This window comes from Ctenocephalides felis, unplaced genomic scaffold, assembly GCF_003426905.1.
Source record: "Ctenocephalides felis isolate EL2017-DRISC unplaced genomic scaffold, ASM342690v1 CF-g0.4_SCAFFOLD_01886, whole genome shotgun sequence".
Classification (NCBI taxonomy): Eukaryota; Metazoa; Arthropoda; class Insecta; order Siphonaptera; family Pulicidae; genus Ctenocephalides; species Ctenocephalides felis.
The window spans coordinates 47,075,206-47,101,241 of record NW_020538040.1 but is presented as its reverse complement, the minus strand read 5'-3'; the positions used below and the strand labels follow the sequence as shown (position 1 = coordinate 47,101,241).

Below are 26,036 nucleotides of genomic sequence, written 5' to 3'. Positions count from 1 at the left end.
TTTGCGGATACAAATTTTCGGGAACACGGATCAACCGATTTGAATAATTCAAAAAACATTCGATTTGTATTTATAAGGAGACGTGCTGGTTAGTTTTTGACGAAAGCAGGTGTAGCTGTTCCAAAGATACGGGGCAAAAAGTGCAAAAAATGGTAACTCAGATTTTAAGAGAAGGGAGCGTCCGATTTTAATAATTCAAAAAACATTTTACTTGTATTGACAAGATGAAAAACTGATTAAAATTTTTGGAAGGCAGGTCTAGCGGTTATGGACTCTCAATAAAAATAAGTTAAAAAATTGCACATTTGGCGGTCAAAGATGTTTATTAGACATATGTACATCAAATTGTCAGAGATATTTTATAGAGATTTTAATCATGTGAACGCATTTTGTGTAAACTTCTTTGAGTTTCGTACCCAAAGCAAATAATTGAAATAAAGTAAAATATAAAACATAGATAATAGTTATGTAGTTTGACGCATGACTAATGAATTGGAAATGACGATTTTTTAAATCAATGATAACACAGATATACATTGTCGAAACGTACACATTAAATATTACAAATATTTATTGTTTGGCTGTAACATTTTTAATTGCAATTTCATACTGTAGTCTCGGTGAAAGTTATTTCGAAGTGAAAACAGATTCCATTATTGCAAAGGCAGGCCGTAGAGCGAATGACATTTAGAATCAGGTTTCTTAAAACATATAACCAACATTAGCAAGATTACGCTCCACAGTAACAAATTTAGTCGCCTTAAAATCCGTTGGAAATTCAGCAATTACTAAAACAGACACGCTCCGAGGCGCTTACAGTCCACCCATGTGGCTTGTGGATACCTAACGCCCTTTGTCCCTTAGGTGCCTCTCGTAATGTAAGATTACATTAGTATAAGCACGATGGTTCTTAATGTGCTCCAACAATTACACTCTATTACCAGATGTCATACTTATGCCCTCTACTGGATTCAATTAGCATTCATTCTTACTCTATTAAACACTTGAAAAATTGTAATACTTTTTCGGAAAAATAATTTAATTACATTGCCGCGCTGCTTGAATGGTTTTGTGAATGTTCTTGATGCTAAACCTAATAACATTTATCTTGCAAATTGCATGTAAAAAACCTAGAGTTAATTAAAGTTTTAATTAAAATTACACTAGATGAAATAAATAATTAGAATTTTTAAATATGATGGTAAAACTATGTATAAAATTAAACAAAAATAAAACTCTTATTTACATAAAACTTTTATTCGCTAGATTTTGAAAATAAACTTTCAAAGCTTAGAGAACTTAAGAATTGTGACATCGAGCATATAACCATAATAAATAATTGTCTTTTTAGATACAATTTTAATAATCATTATTGTTAATGAATGCTTTTAAAAATTAAAAATGCTATTCATAAAAAACTAAAAATCACAATAATAAATTAGTTTCCTCAACAATTCCAGGCCGCCCAAATATTTGTTGCACAAAATATTTCAAGATTTTCCTATCACTATCGATAAAAATGTATTCAAAAATTAAGAATTTTACTTCTAAAAAACTAAAAACCACAAGAACAATTTAGATTACTCAATAATTTAACTCAATCAGATAATATTAAAATAAGAGTCGACACATCAGACGTCGTCTATAGGCGACACTCGTACACACAAGTCGCCAAGGGTAAAGAGTTGATTAAAAATAATCGAACTGTATTGAAAATTATATAATTTCAAATCAAAAATGTACTAGGCGGAAAACATTTGCAACAGACAGCACAACTTTTAAAACAGAAATTATATTGTGAAAATATAAAAATTGAAAAAAATATATATAAAAATTAGAAATTAAAATAAAATTATAAAAATATATAAATAAGGGAGATTAATAAGAGTGAATAAAATATAGCCAAATACATAATCTCATTAGTTGAATCCTCCCAAAACAATCTTTTCATTTAAAGTTTTTTAAATAATTTATTAATAAATATACTCATTCTGGTTGTTATATATATACAAATTTGTGAAAATATGAAGAATATTTTGTCGGTTAGCATTGACTTGTGGTTATTTCCACACATGGCCTTCGTTGGTGGCCCAATTATTTCTTGGCACAAACATGCCATAAATCTTATCACCCTGAATAATATTTTGTAAATACAAATTCTCTGAACCTGATCATATTATTTATTACTATGCACTTGTACAAAAATTTAAAGTTCAAATTTATATTTATTTTTCATATATAAATTTTGGAGACAGAATTTTAAGCTAAATTTACTTTTACATTAATTATTCACTGTATGCTATACTGGATACGGCTGTGCCACTTTTTTTTGATCAGCCATAATATTTTTAATCTACCAGTTAGCTGGGAAAAAAATAAGTAGTAATTTAAACATTTATATAATTGAAAATACAAAAATACTATCTTTAATCACAATGGAGTGGTCATAAGATCAAATAATAGAAGAAAAGGGCTAGTATCACAATCTGTCACATCCCCAGGACGGTTGTGATAGACATAAAATCAGGGTAGAAATCCACAGTTGTAAACACCAAAATAATATAAAGAAAAATTATAGACTAAAACATCGAACAAAATCATTTTTTGACTCTTTAAGCGCTGACTCAATGCAATAATGGAAACTTGTTCGAACAAACATACTTTATCTTTCTCGCTTTGCATCCTATTTCAAATCAAATCCGTTTTTCTGTTATAAAGACTTTCTCTACTGTACCTTGGCACAACCGTACCAAGTCTCCCCTACTTCCCACGTAAAGTTGTCATTGCAACAATTTTATCCCATGCCTCTGGAAATTTTACGTGAACAATTTCATACATTGGATTAATAAAATGCTCGATGAAAATACCGAAGCAAAAATACACGGAAAACGCACAGAACGCAGGTACTCGTACATCGCGAAAACTATCTGCATAGCGTTATGCAATGTAGAAACCTTTTACTCGGGGCTCTTTTTCCCGGACGTTAATCTTGCATATATTAGCGCGGCACAAAGAAGATTTACCACTTGTTTTATGAGAACGACCGTCTACTAACCCTGCAATATCTTACTTCCAATTTAAAAGCTCACGCTTTAAAACCCACAGATGAAAAATTATAACGCTAAGATTATTATAATTAGTAAAACAAATTTATTCGCGTAATAAGCGCAGTATTCTAGAGCGGTAAACTGAAACATTATCGTCTTTATGTTCATTATTCGTTTGAACATTTTTGCGAACGAATAATAATTTATTGTGAGATAAATATTTCTATTTGTTTATTTTTGTTTGTTTTAGTTTGTTTGGACTTGTATGAGGAATTGTATTAAGCTTTTTAACCTTTCGTTTATTAGAATGCAACCCTCAATCGTTTATTTTCTATTCTGATTAATTTCTTAAATATATTTTTATCTAATACGTAGAGATATATAAAGCCAAATCGCAATTTTCACTTAATATCATAGCTTAGATCTAGAAACTCGAATTAAAATTTGATAACTTTAATGCTTAATAATACTGTTAGCCCCAAGGGGTATTGAACCCAAAACCAGTGGTAGTCAGTTTACGTTCCTGAGCCGGTCCACATGAGCACAAAATTTTTTAACAACAATATTTGAAAGTAGAGGGTTAATGATGTATAACCAGCAACCACCATAAATTTTACGACATCGCTATCAGGAGATAAACAACTGCGCTTGAAAATCTCTAACAAAAGTGTTTCCTTTCGTTGTTAGTATTTTGGTTGACTGCGAGACAGTTTTTAGGTTTACGTTATAATAGTTTGTTTTATAAGATATACTGGTAATTTTAAGTTAGATTTAAAAAATGTTTAGAAATAACCTCTACAATAATTCACATGTGGATGGAATCCAACTGAAACTTTCCTTCAAACTTTACCCTGACAAAGATGTAAACAATAAAAAAATACATTAAAAAGTTAACTAAGTTGAAGAAATCATTTCTACATGAGATAAATTAATAGTTATTGCAACTCTGTGTATTTATTTTAAATAAACTATAATAAATGTTTCTGACAAAAAACAGATCAGTTATATAGGGTGTAAAATTTGTAAAAATGTATCCTTACAATATTTATTTCGCATTTCGTAAAATTCCTACAAAATTGAAAATAAAATATGTATCTGTTTGCCCAATGCCTGTCACTTTTTACTTACACTAGGTGTAAAAAGAAAGATGACAAATTTTGGAAAAACAGCTAAAAAACATTCCTATAATTAGAAGTTGAATGGAAATTTTACTGAACATAGTTTGATAAATTTTTGTTTGACACGTGTTATTTGTTATGATATAGTTCATCCAGCTTAAACAGTATGGTTACTAAAAGTCAAATTGGAACTTTATGCTTGCATATTTCTAAATACGCTTTATACAATTACAAAGGAGTAATTGTATATATAATAATATTTAGGTATTCATATAAAATTATGGATATTTTTGAGATTGAAAATTTGAGCTCTTTTTAGCATAAAATTAACTTAAGAACGACTTTATTACGTTACGTTCTGGACCCTAAAAAAAGCAAGAAATATTATTACTATAATTTTTTTTATAAGATATTAGTTAATGTTTTGAGAACTTTGAGAGAAAAAAATTAGTCAAAGTTTTATTTTTAAATGGTGATGAAGTGGCGATTCTGAAGAAAATTGGCACCTGAGACCATACCCATAATTTCAGCCTTGCTGATAATCCGATGAAAAACATATTTATATATGATTAATGTAGAATGATATCTAGAATGAACTAAGGACGAGTTAAACAATGGTTTTTAACAAATTAGCCACTGCCTGAAAAAAAAAATTACAACTTATTTCAATATTCTCGAGTTTTTTACAAATAGTTAGAATCGAATGATTTAAGCTCACACTGAAGAAAATTCTATATAGAAAACGTAAAAATTTCAGATGAATCAGTTTCGAGAAAAATGCATTTGAAGTTTTGCGGATGAAGGAAACAATCGGATTATCGTGATCAAACAGCTGTATCTTCAAAGATAATTTGAATTTTGAAAAATCCTCTTGAAAACGTATTCTTGAACAGTTAAAATTTGAAAATATCCGGAAAAAACATGATCATTTTTCAAAATTCTAGACCAAAATAGTCTAGTTGCTATTTGTTGAATTTTGCATGTTTGAATCAGCAAATTTTGAAGGCCGATATTGTTACTATAAAGGCAAACTCTCGTTAATTATAATATATGTACGGCCCAAAACCTATTTAAATGTATTATAATTTATTATAGCAAATCTTCTAGACTGTCTTCGTTGGTACATAGATATATATATAGAATGCAATTGAAAACTTCATTTCTGATATTGAAACATATTTATTATTTAATCTACCTAAAAATGTTCTTTGCAGTTTTGTGCACGACAAGTTAAAGATGATTTTATTCCAAACATAAACATCGACTTTCAAAGGTGCATAAAAACATAATGCGGTGCGCATATATTGTTATGAAGACATGTTCTCAAAATTATCAAAAACTAATGATCCTTGCAATATTTCACTTCAATGATAATCAAGGATTACAATATTTGTACTAAATGCTATATTTCGTTATTGCAAGAAGCATTATGAATCAACTACCTAAAAGCCATATTGAACGTAGGAAATATAGTCTAATAGACAAAAAATAAAAAAAAAACAAAGATAGTAAAAACTAGATTAGTTTTTATTGAATACAAAAAATGCAAATATATAACTAAATTCAGAAGCAAATTCAGTTTACTATTTTGTAATAATATTTTTGGTGTCTAGATAAAGTGTGCGGATGAAAACTTCATCATTTTATGATCCACAAGTCGACATCAATTTTGAATACAATGCATCACATAAACTGAACACAAGATGAAGTAATGAAAACTGTCGCACCCATCCATACACGAATACCATTATTACTGTACTGAAATAAAGTTGTAAGTTTTACATAGTACGAATTATTATTCAGAATTTTGAAACAAAATATTTTTATATTTATATATATATATATATATATATATATATATATATATATATATATATATATATATATATATTATATACATACATACATATGTAAGAAAGACCGCAATTCTATATAATATATTATAATTAAATTTGAGCAAATAATGCAACTTCAGAGTCACCAGAGTAGAAACAGCCCAACAGAGTCTCTCATATCATTGTATTATTATCAATTTAATTTTTTACAAATGTATTGTACATTCAATCATAAACTTGTTCTATAAATTGTACATTCAATCATAAACTTGTTCCATAAATTGTACTATTTTGTGTTACGATTAATCGTGACTATTTCACCGCGATTATAGCCTGCACAGATTCGCAAATTACTGATCAACAATTATACATCAGTAATATTGAGTGGTTTGTTGGTAATATATTTATTATAATCCATATACAATATTAAGATATGTACATGCATATAAATGTTTATATAAATTAACAAAATTTGATAACCATTCTATACAGAAAATGTCTGCAAACAGGAGGAATACATAAAAAATGAATCCTCATACAAACAGAATTTAATATTACAGCTATAAGGGTGCAAGACACGTAATGATTACAACACTTTGTCTAATGGAAATGAAATAGAAGTAAAAAAAATTGTATCAATTTTGTCATTGCAGTGAAACGTCATCAAAAATTGATCACAAAGTTCCATAAATCGAAAGCTGAGTGTTCCTCGCGGAGTAAACTGGATATAAGCCAAGCCGGTCACGGTTGCACTTTATATGAATATTGGATAAGCCTGCGGATCAATAGCCAACACAGATTTAAGTAGGCCATCACATGTGTCTATGTGTGCGAACTAAAACGCGTATCAGAATGCGATAGAAAGATAAGTTTTCACGATATACGAGGACCCGATATTCGTATTTGGGACCCCGAGGTGCTGGACCTTAGTTGCCAAGTGATTGCGCATTAAAGATTGATATTTTAATTTTTTTTTATTTTTAACTCTTTTATTTACAACTGTCCAGTAAAGATATTCAGTAAATTTGATGAATTTATAGTTATATAGTTATTATAGTTTGATATTTTAATGAGCGTCAAAAATGGATGAATTAGTCCGAAGCGCAACAAGGGATTGTGCCATTTTAAAAATATTCAATTGAGATTATTTACTTACTTACAATTAAAAATAATATTATTTTTCGAAAGGCATCCCCCTATCCCAATAAATAAGTTCAAAACGTTTTGGTAGTTAACTTTGCAAAAAACTTTCCAAAAACAACAACTCAACTGCTTCGTAGGACAATTTGATTTTTTTATAATTTTGTTTTTAATTTTTATATAAAAAACTCATCTTCATTTTTATTAACTTCCCCTAGGGTAGTTATAATAATGGGCCGAAAACCAAAAATAATTTTTTTTGCATTTCTCGACGTTTTCAAGGATTCTGAACATTTTGGCATAACTCAGAAAAAATGTTCATATGTGTGTGTTTTGTGTGTCCGCATTCTTTCGTTCACGTTTTCGGGCGCAAAGATCAACCGATTTGAATGATTCTATTCCTATTGATAGGGAGATGTGCTAATTAGTTTTTGGCAAAGGCAGGTCCAGCAGTTACGGAGATAAAGAGCAAAGAAAATAGAAATCCAGTGTTTGAGAGGACGGAGCATTCAATTTGAATGATCTAAAAAACATTCAATTTTTAATGATTGGGAGAAGTGTTTATTAGTTTTTGGTAAAGGCAGGCCCAGTCATTTCGAAGTTACAGAGTTAAATGTGCGAAAAATGGCAGTTTTTGAGAAAACTATGCCGTCCGATTTAAATGATTTAAGAATGATGAATGCGTGATGATTTCTGCTTGTTTTAACAGAAAAAAATGATTTTGGAGAAACAAAATTTTTGTTTCAAAATTTTTGTAAATTTTTTTTTCAAAACAAATTTTCTTTGTATATCGCAAATAATTCAGATTTTATTTTTAATTCTGAATAAAGTTCTAATATACTTTAAACAAATAATTTCAACTTTACAATTAAATTTCTATAATTCTTATAAATATTAGACAATGTTACAATATTTATAATAATCTATTTGAAAACATTCAATATTCCTCGAACATTTCGTTACGGTACGGGAAGTTCCAGCAATTTGCCTTAAGGCACGATGCCATACACCCCACTAGTTTTATTGCATTATTTATATAAAGTACTGGTAAAATCTATTTAATATAATATTTTTTATTGCATTTGCTAAATTTCCACCAAGAACTGATGTAAAGTTGTTAACACCCATTTTTCATCATTATTTATTATTCTGGCATTACGTTTTTTCATATATTTATTCTAACAGTAGCATAACTACTCTATTTGGATTCATGAACTGTTGTGATGAATTTTCTCACAGCCAAGCAAAATTGTCCCAGGTGTTGTCCTTTCTCGCGATCGGATTATTATTTGATATTTTTAATAGTGATGTCATACATGTCGCAGAAATGAACCAAAAGATTTTTACGTAAAATCGTATTTGAAATCTATTTAGATGAAGCCTGACATCAGGTTTTTTGAGGTCTGGTTTAAACCTGGTAATTGTAAGAGCAAAATTCTTAAAGCTGAACATTGGCGAGTCCATTCCAGCATTACACGATTGTAAACTTTTGTAATATTTATATATATTTAAATCATGATTTATACTGTGCCTATTCTGTAGTTATATATAAATTGTTCATTAAAATGTATAGACATTATTACATAAACAATTATTTACTACTAATGAGTGCAACAAACTAATAAATCATTAATTCATTAATTATTTGTATATCCAAACGACCGACAATAAATTGAACTTAATAACTTCAGGTACAAGAAAACGAATTCAAAATTACCTTTATTTGGTACCACAACTACACAACTTTCATGCACTTGAGGCAGCTTGTGTCAAGCTCGTTAATTCTATTAAAAGTACATTTCCCAGTTACCACGTGAGATACCTTTCCTGAGAAAAAGTGGTGAGGTAATGTTTTTAACGTTATGTTCACACCCACTAATTTAGTAGATTAAAAGTAATGTATAAATGCTACGACTTCAAATCTTAACTTACTTAGCCAAGTAAATTTGAATAAAACTAGCAGTTGACATCAAATTTCAATTTAGCTCTTTTAATTCTATTAGTGAACTATGAATTTCATTTACATAATGTCTAAGCGATATTTATTAAATTGTTTTTTTTTTAACAATTAAAGAAGATTATTTTATATTTGTGATATAATGTGCAGAATGTGTCGCATTAATAATAATAAATAACTGTTTTTTTCATGTTATTCTCGATTTATACCAAAATTTAATTAAGATATAATTTAGTATATTAATAAAAAGTGAACCACTGGGTTTTCCTTTTAAAATTCTATGTTATTTGCCAAAATAGTTACTCAATGTTTTTCTATTCAGACAGATTGTATTTTATAAAAAAATAAAAAAATAATAAAAAATGTTATTGTCGATTGCATTACATAATTGTAATACAATTTTCATTGTAATAGTCTTGATATCGTACGAACTTCATATTCTACTGTAATTAATTTAATTATGATAATTTGTTTGATGTAATAATGAGTCTGATCACATTATCAAAGTATATTAAATATATTGAATATATTTAAAAAAAAATTACAAAATGTAAAACATTATGTTGTAAAGTTCATTGTATTAAAATGTGTTAGTATTCATATTCACAACGTTACTAAATCCTAATTACAAATAGTTTTAATATATTTAAAATAGTAATTTTTGGTTTTAGAATGAATTATGTTTGTATTATCGAGAGTAGAGTACCTTCAATATTATTTTATTTAAATAATGTTATTTGCCGAAAAATGTCTCAAATCCGCAGTCGATATAGCCATCATAAAATATTCAATGTGTATCGTGAAAATCAGTTATGCAGTCCACGTTCGTGTATAAGATGTGATTCTTTATGAAACAGTAAACTTAATATGGTGTATCGAAAAAGATAGTCGGAATACTCATTGCTTTGGGCATTGCTTTTTCCGGTAGCAAAAAACGATGATAGTGAGTCAATGTTTTATTTTGTTCAATATTCTGTTTTTACACCATCAGAAGAAGATATATTATTTCATGCAATTTACAAACAAACAAAAAAATAGTGGCGCATGGCATCGTGCCTTAAGGCAAATTGTTGAATCTTTCCGTACCTGGAATTTATTTTTTTAAAAAAGCTTTCAAAAATGTTGAACTTTTTTCAAAGCAATCGCGCTGCGTAGCTGTTTTACAGGCAAAATATCGAGCAAAAACACTATGAAATGTCCGATATTCTGATATGCATATCTATAATGATCATTTGTACGAAATGGCTTTTCTCGCTTTTTTTATTGGATCTCCGAAATCGCTGGATCTGCTTCCTCAAAAATTTAATCAGTTCTTTGTTTCGCAAATGCAAATAAAATGTTTTTCGAATCATTCAAATCGGACACTAGGTTATCTCAATAACTGAAATACCATTATTGACACATTTTTCCCCGTATCTTCAAAACGGCTGTACCTGCCTTTCCCAAAAACTAATCAGCACGTCTTCGCCGTCAATACGAATGTTTTTTGAAATATTAAAATCGTCGAACATTTTTATGCACAACCCACACAAAATAGCTTACCCTACGGGAAGTTAAAAAAAATGTACACTTTAATACAAAATTTAAGGTGGTGTATTTATGAATAAGTTTTTTTAAAATTAGTTTTTGTTTTTCAGCAGCAGTCAGAAATAGTTGTTAATAATGTGTGTTTGTTATACACTTCTTAACCTATTGTATACAAAAAGCAAGCTAGTAGTTAACCATTTTCTTGCTGTTGTAATTATATTAGATGTATTTTCACTTCATACGAGATCTTCAAGATTCAGTAAAAACTGACATCACTACTGCTTGATATCAAGCTGGCAAAGGTGAAACTCAAGCCAGAAACCGTTGAATCTAATCCACTTTCTAACCATAAAACCATTAAGCTGAGCTTTAAATATTTGTAACTTTACCAGTTAATTCTCCAAATCCTCTAACTTCCAAGTTCAAGTAGGGACAACGTTTGCTATGCTATACGTACATAAAAATAAGGAAAGTGCCGTCGAAAGATTTTTTGTTGAATGTATTCGGAAACAAAAAACACATATGACATAAAATACGAAATGTGTTTGCGGATGGTACTCGCTCCACTAAGCTCTAGCAAAATGTCTATTGCACATGAAGCACATGCGGGCATTAAAAATAAATGCCACGTTATGGAAGAGGAGTAAAATATTATATAGCATTGTGTAGCAAAAAATGGTAAATTATACGAATAAATAAAACGAACGAGTGCATGAGGGAAACATATGATCGATAAAAAATGATGGGAGTTCAGTTGAAAAATATCCTGGTCTCACCCTTCGCTACACATAATTTTCAGATAAAAATAAGATTTTATTTTCAAGATTATAGCAATCGATTATCCCACATGTGATTTGCATAGAAACTGGACATTTTGGTTTAGTTAAGTCTGAGTAACTATTCAATTTAAAAATTTGTAAAATTTATGAAAATTTATTAATGATGTGATTTGAGCTAATTGAAAAGTTAGGAATTTCCAAATATTTTTGTAAATTTTACTATAATATTGGTAAATGATAACAAATTACAAATTTTATTAGGTATTCCCTGGTAGTTATTTATAGAATCAATATTTTATCTATTGTTCGTACAGAATGAAAATTGGCAACAATGTCGTATATTCTAGAAATATAAACGACTCAGTAAAAGCCGTTTCTTGGGTTTTTCTAAAAGCAATATTTGTCCCGAATCTAGATTATTTGTCCCAAATTGTTCCAAGTTTTCGAAAAATACAGATTTAAATTGAATTTTTGCAACTACTTTATAATACGAAAAAATCCGAATGCAAAATTTCAAAGGCGTGTTTAAGAGCCTGTCTCGTTCGTAATTTCAAATAATAATTTTCAATTTCACAAAAATTAGCAAAAATGATAAAAATTTACTTTACTACTGTGCTTGGCACTAGTACTAAGTTTAACTAACATAAAGATACTTCGAAAAGATATAATTTATGGACCGATTCTGCCGTACAACAGACCAATGTTATGGGAAGGCTATCTTATGTAGAACTTTCCATACTAAATTGTTCTAAATACTGTCAAAAGCCATGTGGTTACTGTGCAGTCAGACGTACTTCTCTGGTTGCTAGATCGTAAACTTAACCTAGAAACCGCACGAATGTCAAAAAAAGATCTTAGATGACAGTCTTTCTGACCCAGCATCATAACATATAAGTGACATTGCAGTTTATGTGTAAAACACCTGAATGCGCAGCAGATACATGCCATTTTGACAATATTAAGTATAATTCAGGAGCATAATGGCCTTGCCATAACAATGATCTGTTGTGCGGCAGAATAAATGCATTAATAGTAATTCTATTTTTGAAAAAAAAAAATATTTAGGAAAAACAATTTTTATTTGTGTTTTTTATTAGTGTTTCAAATCATATTGAAATTATTCATCATGGCATATAAAACAGAAATACTTATTAGTTGGCGTTAGTTTTTTTATTTATTAAAAACTTCCTAAAAATTAAACAATGAATAGGTGAGTCCTGAACGAAAACGAAGCAAATCTTATACTTGAACTTTATCCGTTAAGTTTTAAATATCGTTAGCAACAATACTGCTACTACAAACTTTGCTAAACTCGCTTCAAATCTGCACTTCCATCCAAATTACACGTACTTGCAAGCAAATTGTGTTTATACTACGAGTGTAATCATAATAAAATAAACATATCTAAGTTTCTTCCCATGTTAGTCGATGATATTAGGACTATCTGCATTAATTCGGGAAATACGCAAGTATAAACACTAGCTAAGATAGGTAATCAAATTTCATGGTTACAAATTAATGTAAGAAACACTGTATCAGTATAATATAATAACCATAGTTATTTGATTCAGAGACTTGAGTTCTATAAAGCGTAGTGCATCACTGTAAAGATTGCTTATTAAGATATGTTTATTAATAATTATAAGATATTTTGTCAAGCGAAATAATAATCCATTTACGGGTATGGATGGGTACGGTTTTAACAAATTTTGCGGGTGCGATTGTGACATGTATTTCTTGTCCGTTCCGGGTGAAGATTAAACAAATAGAGAAATTTAACTTAACACTAAACTTAACAACTTTAACTAAGACAAATACGAAAGAAAAAAATAACTAGTGGGGTGTATGGCATCGTGCCTTAAGGCAAATTGCTGGAACTTCCCGTACCGTAACGAAATATTGAATGTTTTTAAATAGATTATTATAAATATTGTAACATTGACTAATATTTATAAGAATTATATAAACTGAATTGCAAAGTTGAAATTATTTGTTTAAAGTATATTAGAACTATAGTCATAATTAAAAATAAAATCTGAATTATTTTCAACATACAAAATTTTTTTTTTTTTTTTAAAGTTGAAACAATTTTTTTTTTCCAAAATCAATTATTTTGTTAAGACAAGCAGAAAGTTCTTTCAATCATTTAAATCGTATGCTTAGTTCTCTCAAAAACTTCCATTTAATGCACATTTAGCTCCGTATCTTCGACCTGCCTTTGCCAAAAACTAATTATCATCGAATTAACTCGGTTGATCCGTGCGCCCGAAAACGTGACTAAAAAATTTAATCCATACATACATACACACACACACATACACATTTTTTCTGAGGTATGCCAAAATGTTCAGAAACCTTCAAAACGTCGAGAAATGTAAATATTTTTAATTTCGATTTTCGGCCCTACGGGAAGTTAAAAAAACGCAATAACAAATTAGAAGTTTTGATCATTTACCTCAAAGTAATCTAAAGTCGACGCACTGGATGTCATCTATAGGCGACTCTCGTAGCGAAATGATTGCAATGTAACAATTCCAGGCGTGTCGACAACCTAGAAAAAAAGATAAAATTTAGAAATATTTATTGGAGTCAGAAACGCTTAAATTAATGTAACGATTGCAAGAATAGAAATCTATCGGCATTCAGCAAAAATCGATTGGAAATGATTTTTGAAAGTTAAGCATATAGAGTTGATATTTTATTATATATATATATATATATATATATATATATATATATATATATATACGTTTGGAAAGGAAAATAAATAAATAAATAGGTTATGGGATGAAGGGCAAGGAAATCATTTGTTGTGGTGGCTCTCACACCATGGACCTGCCTTCGGGCAGACTACCATTTATTATTATTATTATATATATATATATATATATATATATATATATATATACGAAGTATTATACAAAGATCAGCAATAAAAATAACTTTGTCAATATCAATATAATCTGCTTTGTTTAATTTTTGCTATCAATATATATCATGCCTCAAAAAAATCTCTTTGATACCCGATAGTGGCGTATATATCATTATCTTTCGACGTACATCGGAACAAAATATCTGCATCGTACGTTTTTTCGAAGAGGTGGAAAAAAATAAAAATGCCATGTGGCGCAGCTCGCTATCCATCAATCGACACGTTTTCAATTAACTTTCGTTCTGCATCCAACTGCAAGCTGGAGGTTCGTATTTCGTAACGAAAGAATGAACGATATATGACGAAAAGAATGAAACGAGAAAATAACAGATCGAGGCAACGATATTTCACAGAAATTTACAGAAATTGAACATTTTGTAAATTACATCTCTTTGCAATTTAGGACGTTACACGAATAAAATATGAGCAATATAATATATAACACGCTTAATACGTATGTAATTTTACGTAACTAAGTAGAACTCTGCATTTTTATCTTAATATGTGAATCATGATGTTAGGAAGATTGAAAGAAAATTTAACGTTTGTACAGTTATTAAATTTAGCATTTATTTTTTTATTTATTTATTTAGCAAACATTTTTTTACAAAATTATAAATATAATTGCGGATTCTGGTTGTCTATAATAATAATACACTTTATTTGTAAATACTCATTTAATGTCTCTACTAACTATCTCAAATATCTATATCAACATAGATATTTCTCCCTATAATCTTTAATCTTCCTCTAACTGCTCCTCTTCTATCAACCACCCATATGAACCTTATATAGATGCATACTATCATTCATACCAACATTCGTACAATACAGTGACGCCATCTAGGCAAAGCTAACAACATAAACAAATATGGTTATAAAAATAAATTAATTTTTAATTCAGTCAGATTATAGTCTATCCTGTTTTTCCAATTATTTACATTTTTGTCAAAAAAGCATTTAATGTAGTTTACCCTAGTCATTTTTATTACACCATTTCAACATTCAAAAAAATCCCATTATTAATGCAACCTGTCTATAAATTTATCCTTATACTATGAATCGATCTTTCTAAGAAATTCAGATTCCTTGGACCCAAATCACGGGTACTAAACTGAACTGAATCACGGTCAATACACAGATCACAAGCTCTCCATATAGAACCAATCGGTTGAAAACAAAATTTGTTCTTGTTGGTTCTTTTAGAAGGTGTTGACAAGTGGGTAGAAGCCGTTTATAACATATTGTCCTGGTCTGGAACCCCTGTCAAAATTTGGATAATTTTCGACAACTTGGTGCACAATTTCAGAAATTGTGATCAAATACCTATTGACAAACCACTTATGTCGTTTTAGCTCTCCTTCAAAACTACAGTACTACAGCATGCAAACGTCAAAATACTTAAACGAATATTTCGATTATAAATCAAATAAAAAAACTGAAGTTTGAATAAAATAACTCTCATATATTCAATATTGAAATAGTTTATATTCCTCAGTATTGAAGCTACTGTTTTAATGTAATTCATTAATATTATCGACATTAAAGAATTTCTCCAGGCACAAGACTTTGAAGTTACTAATTCTTTAGCTTGTTATTGTGTTAAATCCGTGGGCCATTACTTCTTTAATCTTGTGCTCGTTAATATTTTTTCCGTCTCTTACATTGATCCTCGTAAATTTTTGACAATGCTTTTGTTATACTTTTTGCTCCATTTTTTAATAAAATCTTTTACGAACGTTATTCTGGATTCTCATGCTTAATGTCATAGACCACACACCATGGCGCACTTGCAATAGCTACTAGACTAAATTTGAAACACGTGTCTTCCGGATATATAAAGATAGAGAAAAGTCGCTCACAGAGAGAACATTTATTAGACAAGTAAAGCTACCATTATAAAGATAACCATATTACTAAACGTTGTAACAAATGAAAATTATCTTGAAATCGGATAACTTTAAAAAATGTTAAATGTAGAAAATATATATAGCGAGTACATTAACATATGTAACATTTTGCCTTATGGCAAGTAGTAAGAACTTTCCGAGATGTGCAGCAAACAGTCGAATTAATCTATAATAACTGATCATAGAAAATTTGGAGATTGAATATACCCTATTATCGATACATCGATGAGTTTTTATAACTAAACCAATTTTTTGCAGACCTATAGTAATATATTAGAATGTTTGTTGAAAATTTATCATATAACATTTCATGAAAATTAAAACATTTGTTTCAACAATTAACTGTTAAGTTTGTTTCAAGAACATTCTAGCCGATATTGACCAAGAACTAATCTGAACGTTTTCCAATTGATATTTTTTTAACTGTTGAATTTTCCAAATCGGTTCAGAGTTTTTGGCAAAAACGCCAACGAGGAATTTTTAACTTTTATGTTAATACTGAAGAAACGGCTCCACCTATAGTCTCGCTAGGCGAAGTCTTTATCTGATTTCATCAATTGGCTTTCACTTTTGGAAATCGAGATTCGTTTTAAAAAAAAAATATTTACGAATGGTCAAGTTTTACACACACCTACCTATTCCAATTATTAATTACAGTGTCGAACAACCCAGAATGACTTACTTTGTCGACAAAACACAAAATTAGAAATTTTAATTCTCATGCAGTGGCGGACATAGCTCAGAGGTAGCATGTCCGACTCACATGCCGAAGATCGTTGGTTCGATCCCTGGCGCTTCCAATTGTAAAAAAAAAAAAAAAAAAAAATATCAGAATGTATAGAATTTCAATTGTAAGATGTATGTTAAAAATGATTAGAATGTATAAGATATTAGAATGTATAAAAATTGAATTAGAATTGGAAATAAAAAAATGAAATAGTAGAAAGAAGTAAGAAGATAAAAATAAGGAAGAATGAAGTTAAGTTGAACTACGTAAAAGGAATAGGATTTATGTGAAGAAGATGAGTTGAAAGAAAGTATATAGTATAAGAAGAATAGAATATAGATTGAATATGATGTAAAATTAGTATAGAATGTAAATAAATGTTGTAGGTGGCTAAATGCTCAGAGTAAGCGAAGCCAAATAAAAAATAAATAAAAAAAAATTTTCATGCAAAAACCTTTTTTCAGGATAATAAACATAATCAAGTGTAGAAAAACCTCAAATATCATATCATGTTATTTTATGCAATGATTTCAAATTATTGGTTCCCAAATTTTTTGTAGCGAAAGGTATTTAAGTAATCATAAAAAAATTATTCACTACAGGATAAAGAGTGATAACAATTATTTTTTATGCATGTAAATACCGCATCATAGTTCATTATCAAATTTTTTAAATAAAATATATATCTTGCAATACTTGTGTTACATTATTTTCGCCAAAAATAATGTACAGTCATAACATGATGCAATTTGTAAAATTGCACAGTTTCTGCAGGAATATGTGCGATTTCGACATAAAAGTGTCATAATCTGTTATCATTAGGTAAACATCAGAAGATAACTAAACGTTCACCTTGCTCGTAGAAATTTATTAACAACGCATGCTCCCATAAATCGCGAACATGCGTAGGCATAGAGTTTAAAAAAGTACAAAGCCTGAACAAATATATTTCGTTCCAAAGAGAGTTTATTTAAAATTTACGCGCGCAAAGCTTAGCGGTGGTCTTACAGAGAGAAAAATTGCCATCTATAAAATGAATATAACCTGATTGTATTTCTTGCGTGTACTTTAATGCAAACGGAGATTTTATATTCAAATCCCCTCGGATCAAATATTCAATATATAATATGTTCGCAGAAATGGGCGTGTATGTGGCGGTGAGCTCGGTACTGCCAATATAGTGCTTGGGCCCTGTACGTGATATAATTCCCTTCAAATGCGCAAACATGTAAACATCGAAACCAACAGCATACCAATATTCTACCGCGCTCGAATGGTATGATACCGTTGCGGTCGGTTCGTTTCCTACACTAGTAGGGGCCTCCCGCCGTCCGGGACGCCGACTATCATTCTATGAAATAAAAAAAAAACAATTATAACACTAAATTTACCAACGCCGGTCAAGATAGAATATCATTATCAAACTATATGACAATTCTTAGAATATACTAATAATATTTTCATCCCTTTTTGATTTTAATTATTTTTTCTATTTTTCAAAAAAATATTGTTATATGGCCTAACTACCGCGGTCGGTCAATTTGACCGCTGAAAATGTTAATTGGGGATTTGTTCCCGTCTAAATTCAGGTGCAGATTTATACAAAATATACCAAATGAACCAGGCAATAAAACAAAGTTCTGGATGGTGTATGATGTGAAGTCAATAGTAAATATGTATTAAATGGTTTTCTCTATTCAGAAAATGACAAGAAGAGAGATTGTTGCATTCTTCAATGTATCAGTTTTAGAACAACATCAATTGTTCAATGTATCAGTTTTAGAACAACATCAATTGTTCAATTTATCAGTTTTAGAACAACTAACTATCCAAGATAGATTCATTCACAGATATTTAAGCATTTTGTATAAACCAATCTTCATTACTCTCACAGTAAACACAAAGATATTAGATTTTCTATTAGTACATTGTTTGGTGAAAATGTGGCAGGCCAAATGGCTTAGAAACGTAACATAAAATCTAAAATTTGTAGTTGGCAACTTAAGGTAAATTTCACCATTTTAACCCTAGCTGGATAAATGTATAAACTGTGTATAAAGAGAGGACTAGTAAAAGCATTTTTAGGCACGAATTTTTGTTTTAGTCATTTTTTAACTAGGCGATGCATATTCAAAACCTCAAGTTTTTATCAACACTGTCCATAAGTTCGGCTTTGTGCAGTCACAGAAATAGTCAAAGAATATAATTTTGTGAAAGCTATGAAACGAATATATTTGCGTCATATGTACATTTCAGACTAAAATAATTGATAAACAACGTGAGAAAGTCGAATAAAGATTATTGTGTATGCATATAACTGTATAAATATTTAGTTTTATTAGTTTTTTTTTCTTAAAATTCCTGTATTTTATGTACATTAAACAATATATCAATCATTATCTGCTCCATGCCAGTCTACAAGAGAAAAATTCTACGAGAAGCTTTAAAAAGAGAAAATCGATTTTCCGACTAGCACACACCAATTACTTATAATTAGTTCTGAGAACATATATAGTATTAATAATGAATTTCTTATTGAGAATAATTTAGAAATTTAATTTATAAATTTGATATTATATTGTATATAAATTAGAATTTAAAGTTTATTTTATATAGATTACTATTGAAAGTTTATTGTATATAAATCTCTTTGCAAATTAAGTGGTGGCAAAATGATTCATAACAGATAACAATAAATAAAAAAAATCATTATCTGAATTAAATAATAAAATAGATAACTTTCTAATTGTAGGTCAATTTGACCGCGCGGTTTATATAGATATACATGAATTGTTGGTAGGTTCAGTTAAATTTCTACAGTTGTCTTTATAGCACAGTCGTATACGTTTTCAACGTAACGAATTGAAAATATGTTGTCCTTACTTAATATTAGTAGTTTGTTTCCAATGCGTCTAAATTCATTCACGACACATAATAAATTGAAAGTAACATGTCTGCAAGATCCATTGAGTTGCGAGTCGTATCTCGCCATGTATATATCTCCGGTAATACTATAAGACGATTAATAGATTACGTTACACTTTAAGAAATTCCTTTGATAGTTTTTCAGTCAGAGATGTAGAAGTAAAAACAGAAAATTCGATACGGTGCTCGCAAAAAAGTAAAAACAGTGGAAAATATATGTCTCATCTGTTATAAAATTTACTAGTATTTGTATACTTTCGCGTATAGTAACAGCGCGTTTTCTTGTTCTCCTTTGATAAAATTTATAAAAAGAGAAAAAAATGTAAATCATACTTTCATCAACAACTCGTCAAATTAAAATAGCATTTCAATTATATTAATAGCAAACATTTTTTATAAAACATTTAAAAGCATTTTTATGAGTTTATTACAAGTTCAATTTAAATAATTCTTTTCATGAACTACGACTTACTTCACGATATACTTTCATAACACAGTTTTAATTAAGATGCTACTCCAGATGTCCGACAGTTTTTATCTCATCATATATTCTTTTCATCCACGTAAATGCTAACACACCGTGACTTAAACTTCATGGAAAAGCTGCATTAGCACACAATAAAACTAGAGTTTCTGCTCTATAATAAATTATCAAAAACATCTTTATTTCTTTAACTGAATAAGATGAATGGCAATTTTAAAAGAGTAGTTATATTTTGAATGCCTTTTTGAATAAATCAAAGTTTACTTAGTGCTCAAGCAGCACTATTACTATACTCTCAGTAATTCCATTATGAAATGATGGCTGAGAAAATAATCGCCAATTTTGTAACTAATCGAATAATAAATAATAGTCATTGATGTATTATTTATTAGTAAAGAATACCTATAAATAATATATTAACATAATAATATATTGGAAGATTATTACCAACTATTTGTTATTAAATGTGCATTAGCAAGCGTTCTTTGAAGAAAAAGTAGCTAAAAGTACGACTAAAGTCCATCGGTGTAATCTATTTTACTGTAATTAATCAATATTATTTTTATATTGTATGTTTTCTATATATATATATATATATATATATATATATATATATATATATATATTGTTTCAGAATTCTCCCAAATGTAAATTCAGGTTTCTTAGGATTTTACTGCCTTAAGCGAATTATTTAATTACTTGTATTTATTTTATTACTTTCTCTTCTAAATCGAGTTCGAGTAGATTTTTGTTACGTCCGGGGTCTTAATCTTGAATTATTTATATTCAATGCTTAATCCAAGAAAATCATCAATGTTCTTAAGTCTCCTAAAAGCATTGCCCAAATACAGCTTCGTATATCATTGTATGTATATATATATATATATATATATATATATATATATATATATATATATATATATATATGTATATTAGGGTGGTCCTTAATATGACAATTTTCGATTCCCAAGGGCTCAAATGGTTCCAAATGAATAAAAAAACAATTGTCTGGAAGTTTTAGCTTTTAATATTAACTTTTAGATAGTGTTCAATTCAATCAAACTTCGTATGGAAATAGCATGGAAAAAATTGTAAAAATTAAAAAAAAAAATGTGTATAACTTAGCGACAAATAAATTAAAAGTGAAAATGTGTCATTTTTTATTGAAAATTTGACGCTCTGCAAAACTTTTGAAAATTTTTTTATGCTATTTCCATACAAAACTTCATATTTAGATCAAAATAATGTTTCCAACTAAAAATGGCTTATTTTGAGAACTGCGGTGTAAAATGGCAATGGGAAACCTCTCATACTATGCTTCCCTGGACCAAGTTGGAGTTTAATCTAACTCGACAAATGCTCTAGTGAAGTACTATCAAATATTATTATACAATATTTATTTATAAAAGAGCATTAGATAATGTTTAAATTCGGCAAATAATACTGTATCACAATTTTTTTATGTGGATAAATATTTTCTCTCAAATATTGATTAATAGTAGTAATAATTTTAAGAATATTTGTACAAAATTCTGATTTACTAATTAATTGACTAAATTTGCTGGACTATGTTTCATAGTTATGTAAATATTTGTATCTATGATAATTCTGAAAATAGAATTTGTGAGTAGTTTTACTTCATAGCAACTAGGCAATATAATTGAACAACAGTTGCAAAGACAAATTATCAATTTTCATTTTAAAACGTATGGCTACCCATAAAACAATTGAAAATCGATGTCACTATCGCTTGACATCAGGCTGTCCGAAGCAGGCCCAATAACTTAAAATCTGATAGCTCTTCAGTGTAAGCCATGGGAAGAGCAATATCAATTATGTCAACAAATACCAACACTAATATATTTGCTACCGAAAGATATACACGAACCGATTGTGTCGTAAAATATACAAATGTTTTGACAAGGCTATGTTACGTAGCGTTTTCCATATAAAGTGGTACTAGAAACTGTTAAAATGCCATATGGTTGCTGTGCAATCAAGCGCTTTAGATAGAAAACATAACTTAGAAATGCACGAAAGTCAAAAGGCAATATTATACTAAGTGCATCTTTGTGATGTGGCATAATAGCATATGAGTGAAGTTAAATTTTATGTGTAATACGCCTGACCGCATATCAAATACATAGAATTTTGACAGTTTTTAGTACTGTTCAATAGTAGTTATATGATAAACGCTACATAACATAGCCTTGCCATAACATTGGTCTATTTTACGGCAGAATCGTAATTTCGTTTTTGTGATTATATGTGTTAAAAAAATATTTTTTACTCGAATAAATATGAAGTATTTTTGAAATATATGTGTATATAATAATATATATCAAATGCAAGTCCATCATGAGTAGCTATCTCTCTTCATCCAGTGTCATCCCTTGTGCATTATTTACAAAACATTTGTTATTGCGTAAAATCGATTCCGCTGTTATTTATACTAATATATTTGTTTGATCTATTTCAGGTGTTTTATGCGGGTATCATGAAAAAAGGTTATTGCACAACCTGTTAGATCACTACAATGTGCTCGAAAGGCCAGTGGTCAACGAATCAGATCCGCTTCAATTGAGTTTCGGATTAACGCTCATGCAGATCATCGACGTGGTGAGTCCAATTATTGACATAGTAGTAGCATTTGTGCAGATATACCATTAAATGTTACCAAGAAAAATGTTAGTGTTCGAGATTAACACTATTGGGGCATGATTATCTTACTGAGAGCCATCCATAGTTTAGAACACTAATTATTTTGGCACATTATGATTTTGTATTTTGTATTATAATGTGCTCACCTGCTCCTCTTTATTGGAAATTCGTTACTAAGAATCGTTTCAATAATAATGCTATTATAATTTATAGAGAAAATAAAATAAAATTACGTAATTTGGCTGGCAAAGTCGATAAATAAAAAGTCTCTGATGTAAGGCAGTGATAACTGATAAAATTTTATATACTCGTATATCCCTCTTATCTATAGTATAGGCAATTAGAGTTTGCAAATCTCGAATATTATCTCGAAATTATATAGTTTATTACATTCCATCAATAAAGGTTTTACTGATGCACTATTGTATGCAACTACCACGAAAGATAATTTCCTCGAGTCAAAAAATGTTTATTTAAATATGCATAAATATGAAATTATGCATGTATATATATATATATATATATATATATATATATATATATATCGCGTACATTCCAATCTTATCTTTAAACAAACTTAAATTAAAACTTATAGTGCATGTAATTGTATTAATTCAATTAAGAAAATTAAACACATTACATTCTAATTTTCGCTCCATTCATTCTATTCCATTCTAATTAGACCAGACACATAATATACCTAATCTACTGAAAATCACAAATATGTATAAATTTTTATGCACAACAACTATTTTTGTTGAATTGATATGCAAAAATTATTTGTTTTCAAAATTGTACGATTGGAATATTTTGTACGATTTTATAATTTTGGATTATTTAAATACTCAAAAATCTGTAGATACTATTCAACAGTTCTGAAAAATTAAAATACCAGCAATTCGAAACTTGCTTGTAAAGATAAAAAATTGGAAGATTTCATTCAGGTTGTTATTTGATAAAAATGTCAGTGTTCAAATCAACTAATAGTTTATAAGGCGCTCTCAAAAATCACTCGTGACATAAGCCGCCATTTTACTTTCTTTAACAAGTACGCTCCAATTAACTTGACAGTCATGTGTAACAGTATTACTTTTAATAAATCATTTAATATTATAAAAAGTCCATATATATATATATATATATATATATATATATATATATATATATACATAAGCGTACAATCAAAATATAAAAATTCTAACCTTTGTCATCACTGTATCGTCTATAATCGAGAATATTATTTGCAGCACAGAACACAAAACACTATATACACTACATAATTTAGCTAGATCATCCGACGCACTTGAAAAAAACTAGCTCATAAACCGATATTTGTGTAATTTTTCTTTTTTACAAACAGACGAAATAACTCAAACTCAAAATCAAAACTAATATAACGCTCGGGGACACAGACCACTCCATACTGACATAAATAATTGGTAAATTCTTCAAAACAACCACAAAAATGACGCCATCTACAGGTGCTATTTGTAACCGTTTTTTAAACAAGATTCGAATATGCTTAAATTTGTGGTCGGCCATAGCACAAATGCCAACCACTTGTTCAGGGCCACTATGGCCACCTATCCCTCCACTATCAATAGCAGGCCACTGTCAATTAATAGTGATATCGGATTTTCACATAAGATTATAAATTTTAATGGGATTTTTAAGAAAAATATTCTTCTGAGCCAATAATAAATAAATATACACTATTAGAAATAATAATCTTAGCAGAAAAAGCTAACCACTGAGCTGCATTTTAGCAACTGCATATTAAGGATATTTCTGATGATTTATAGAATACATGGTTTTGGTTGCTGATTAAATATATGAAAAATAAAAGTACCATCGGCACGCAACATATGAATAACTTTAGTAGGAACTTAGATATTGTGAAAGGAATTAATGTGAGTTTTATTATCGGTTCTTTTAACTTTAAAGTATGTTTATATACATATACCAAAATATATACAGTCAACCCTCCGTTAACACGGCATTCTGGGTACACGGTTCCCATACTACGCGGAGCTAGAAATCAGACATTCCTCCGACTACACGGACTTCCTATTACACGGTTATTGTTCAACAGCCCATAAGTTCCTTGCGCAACCTATGAGTGATTCTAGTAACGTGCTATCAAAAGGGTATTAATGTAAGTTTTGTTATCGACTTTTATCTTTCAGGCATGCCTGATTATATAATAGCTGCCTAAGAACACGTTTGAGCTGACTAATGCGTAGCGCCAATTTTTGAATAAGGTGTCGATGTCATACATGTCATTTCGTCCGTATTACTCCTACTTCAAGTTGTATTTCTTGGTCTCCATACAGCACGATAAAAATGGTGCGATTTGTACCAACTCTGAGTCTCTCATAGCACGGTTTCCATACTGCACTAAGGTTCCATAGAACACACTACGAATTAGCCTCAATTGTATGTTAAATACGAGTTTTTTATAGCACGGTGCCCATACTGCACGGTATGCATTTGCCGCGTAAAGCTAAGATTTACTGTACATAGTTTTGATGGCTGATCAAATATATGAAAAACAAAAGTACCTTCTGCACGCAACCTATGAATAACATTAGTAGGTACTTAGATATTGTGAAAGAACAGAACGTTAGCCTTCCCAAAAAAGATACTACTTTGCATATTTTTTTATTAGAATTCAGATTTTAGTTAAGTTTTCCGTTGATTAATTTTATCACGACCTTATATTACTCTTCAATTCAATAAAAACAATTTATAATTCATCCTGTCTCGTTGGTTTTCATATAGCGCGACACAAATGCTGCGATTTGTATTAATTCTGTCTGAGTTTCTCATAGCACGGTTTTCATAGAACGTACTACAAATTAGCCTGGATTCTATGTTAAATCCGAGTTTCTCATAGCACGGTTTCCATATTGCACGGCACGCATCCACCGCGTTATCGGAGGATTGACAGTATATGAAAAATCAAGTTCAAAATAAATGAAATAGCAATGTGTC

General features: G+C 29.4%; 1 protein-coding gene and 1 long non-coding RNA gene across 2 annotated transcripts in view; one reads left to right on the top strand and one right to left on the bottom strand.

Annotated features, from left to right (window-relative positions):
- Positions 1-5,776: 5,776 nt before the first annotated feature.
- LOC113376821 lies at positions 5,777-24,444 on the bottom strand. Its single transcript, XR_003367060.1, has 3 exons — positions 24,245-24,444; positions 13,859-13,954; positions 5,777-5,923 (listed from the first exon to the last, which is right to left on the bottom strand). It is a non-coding gene; the product is annotated as an uncharacterized LOC113376821 (long non-coding RNA).
- Positions 22,941-26,036, top strand: part of LOC113376816 (neuronal acetylcholine receptor subunit alpha-7) — a 415,073-nt gene continuing 411,977 nt past the window's right edge. The window contains exon 1 of the mRNA XM_026616883.1: positions 22,941-23,000. Within this exon, the coding sequence (XP_026472668.1) occupies positions 22,983-23,000 (18 nt within the window). The 5' untranslated portion in view covers positions 22,941-22,982. The remainder of the gene's footprint in view (positions 23,001-26,036) is intronic.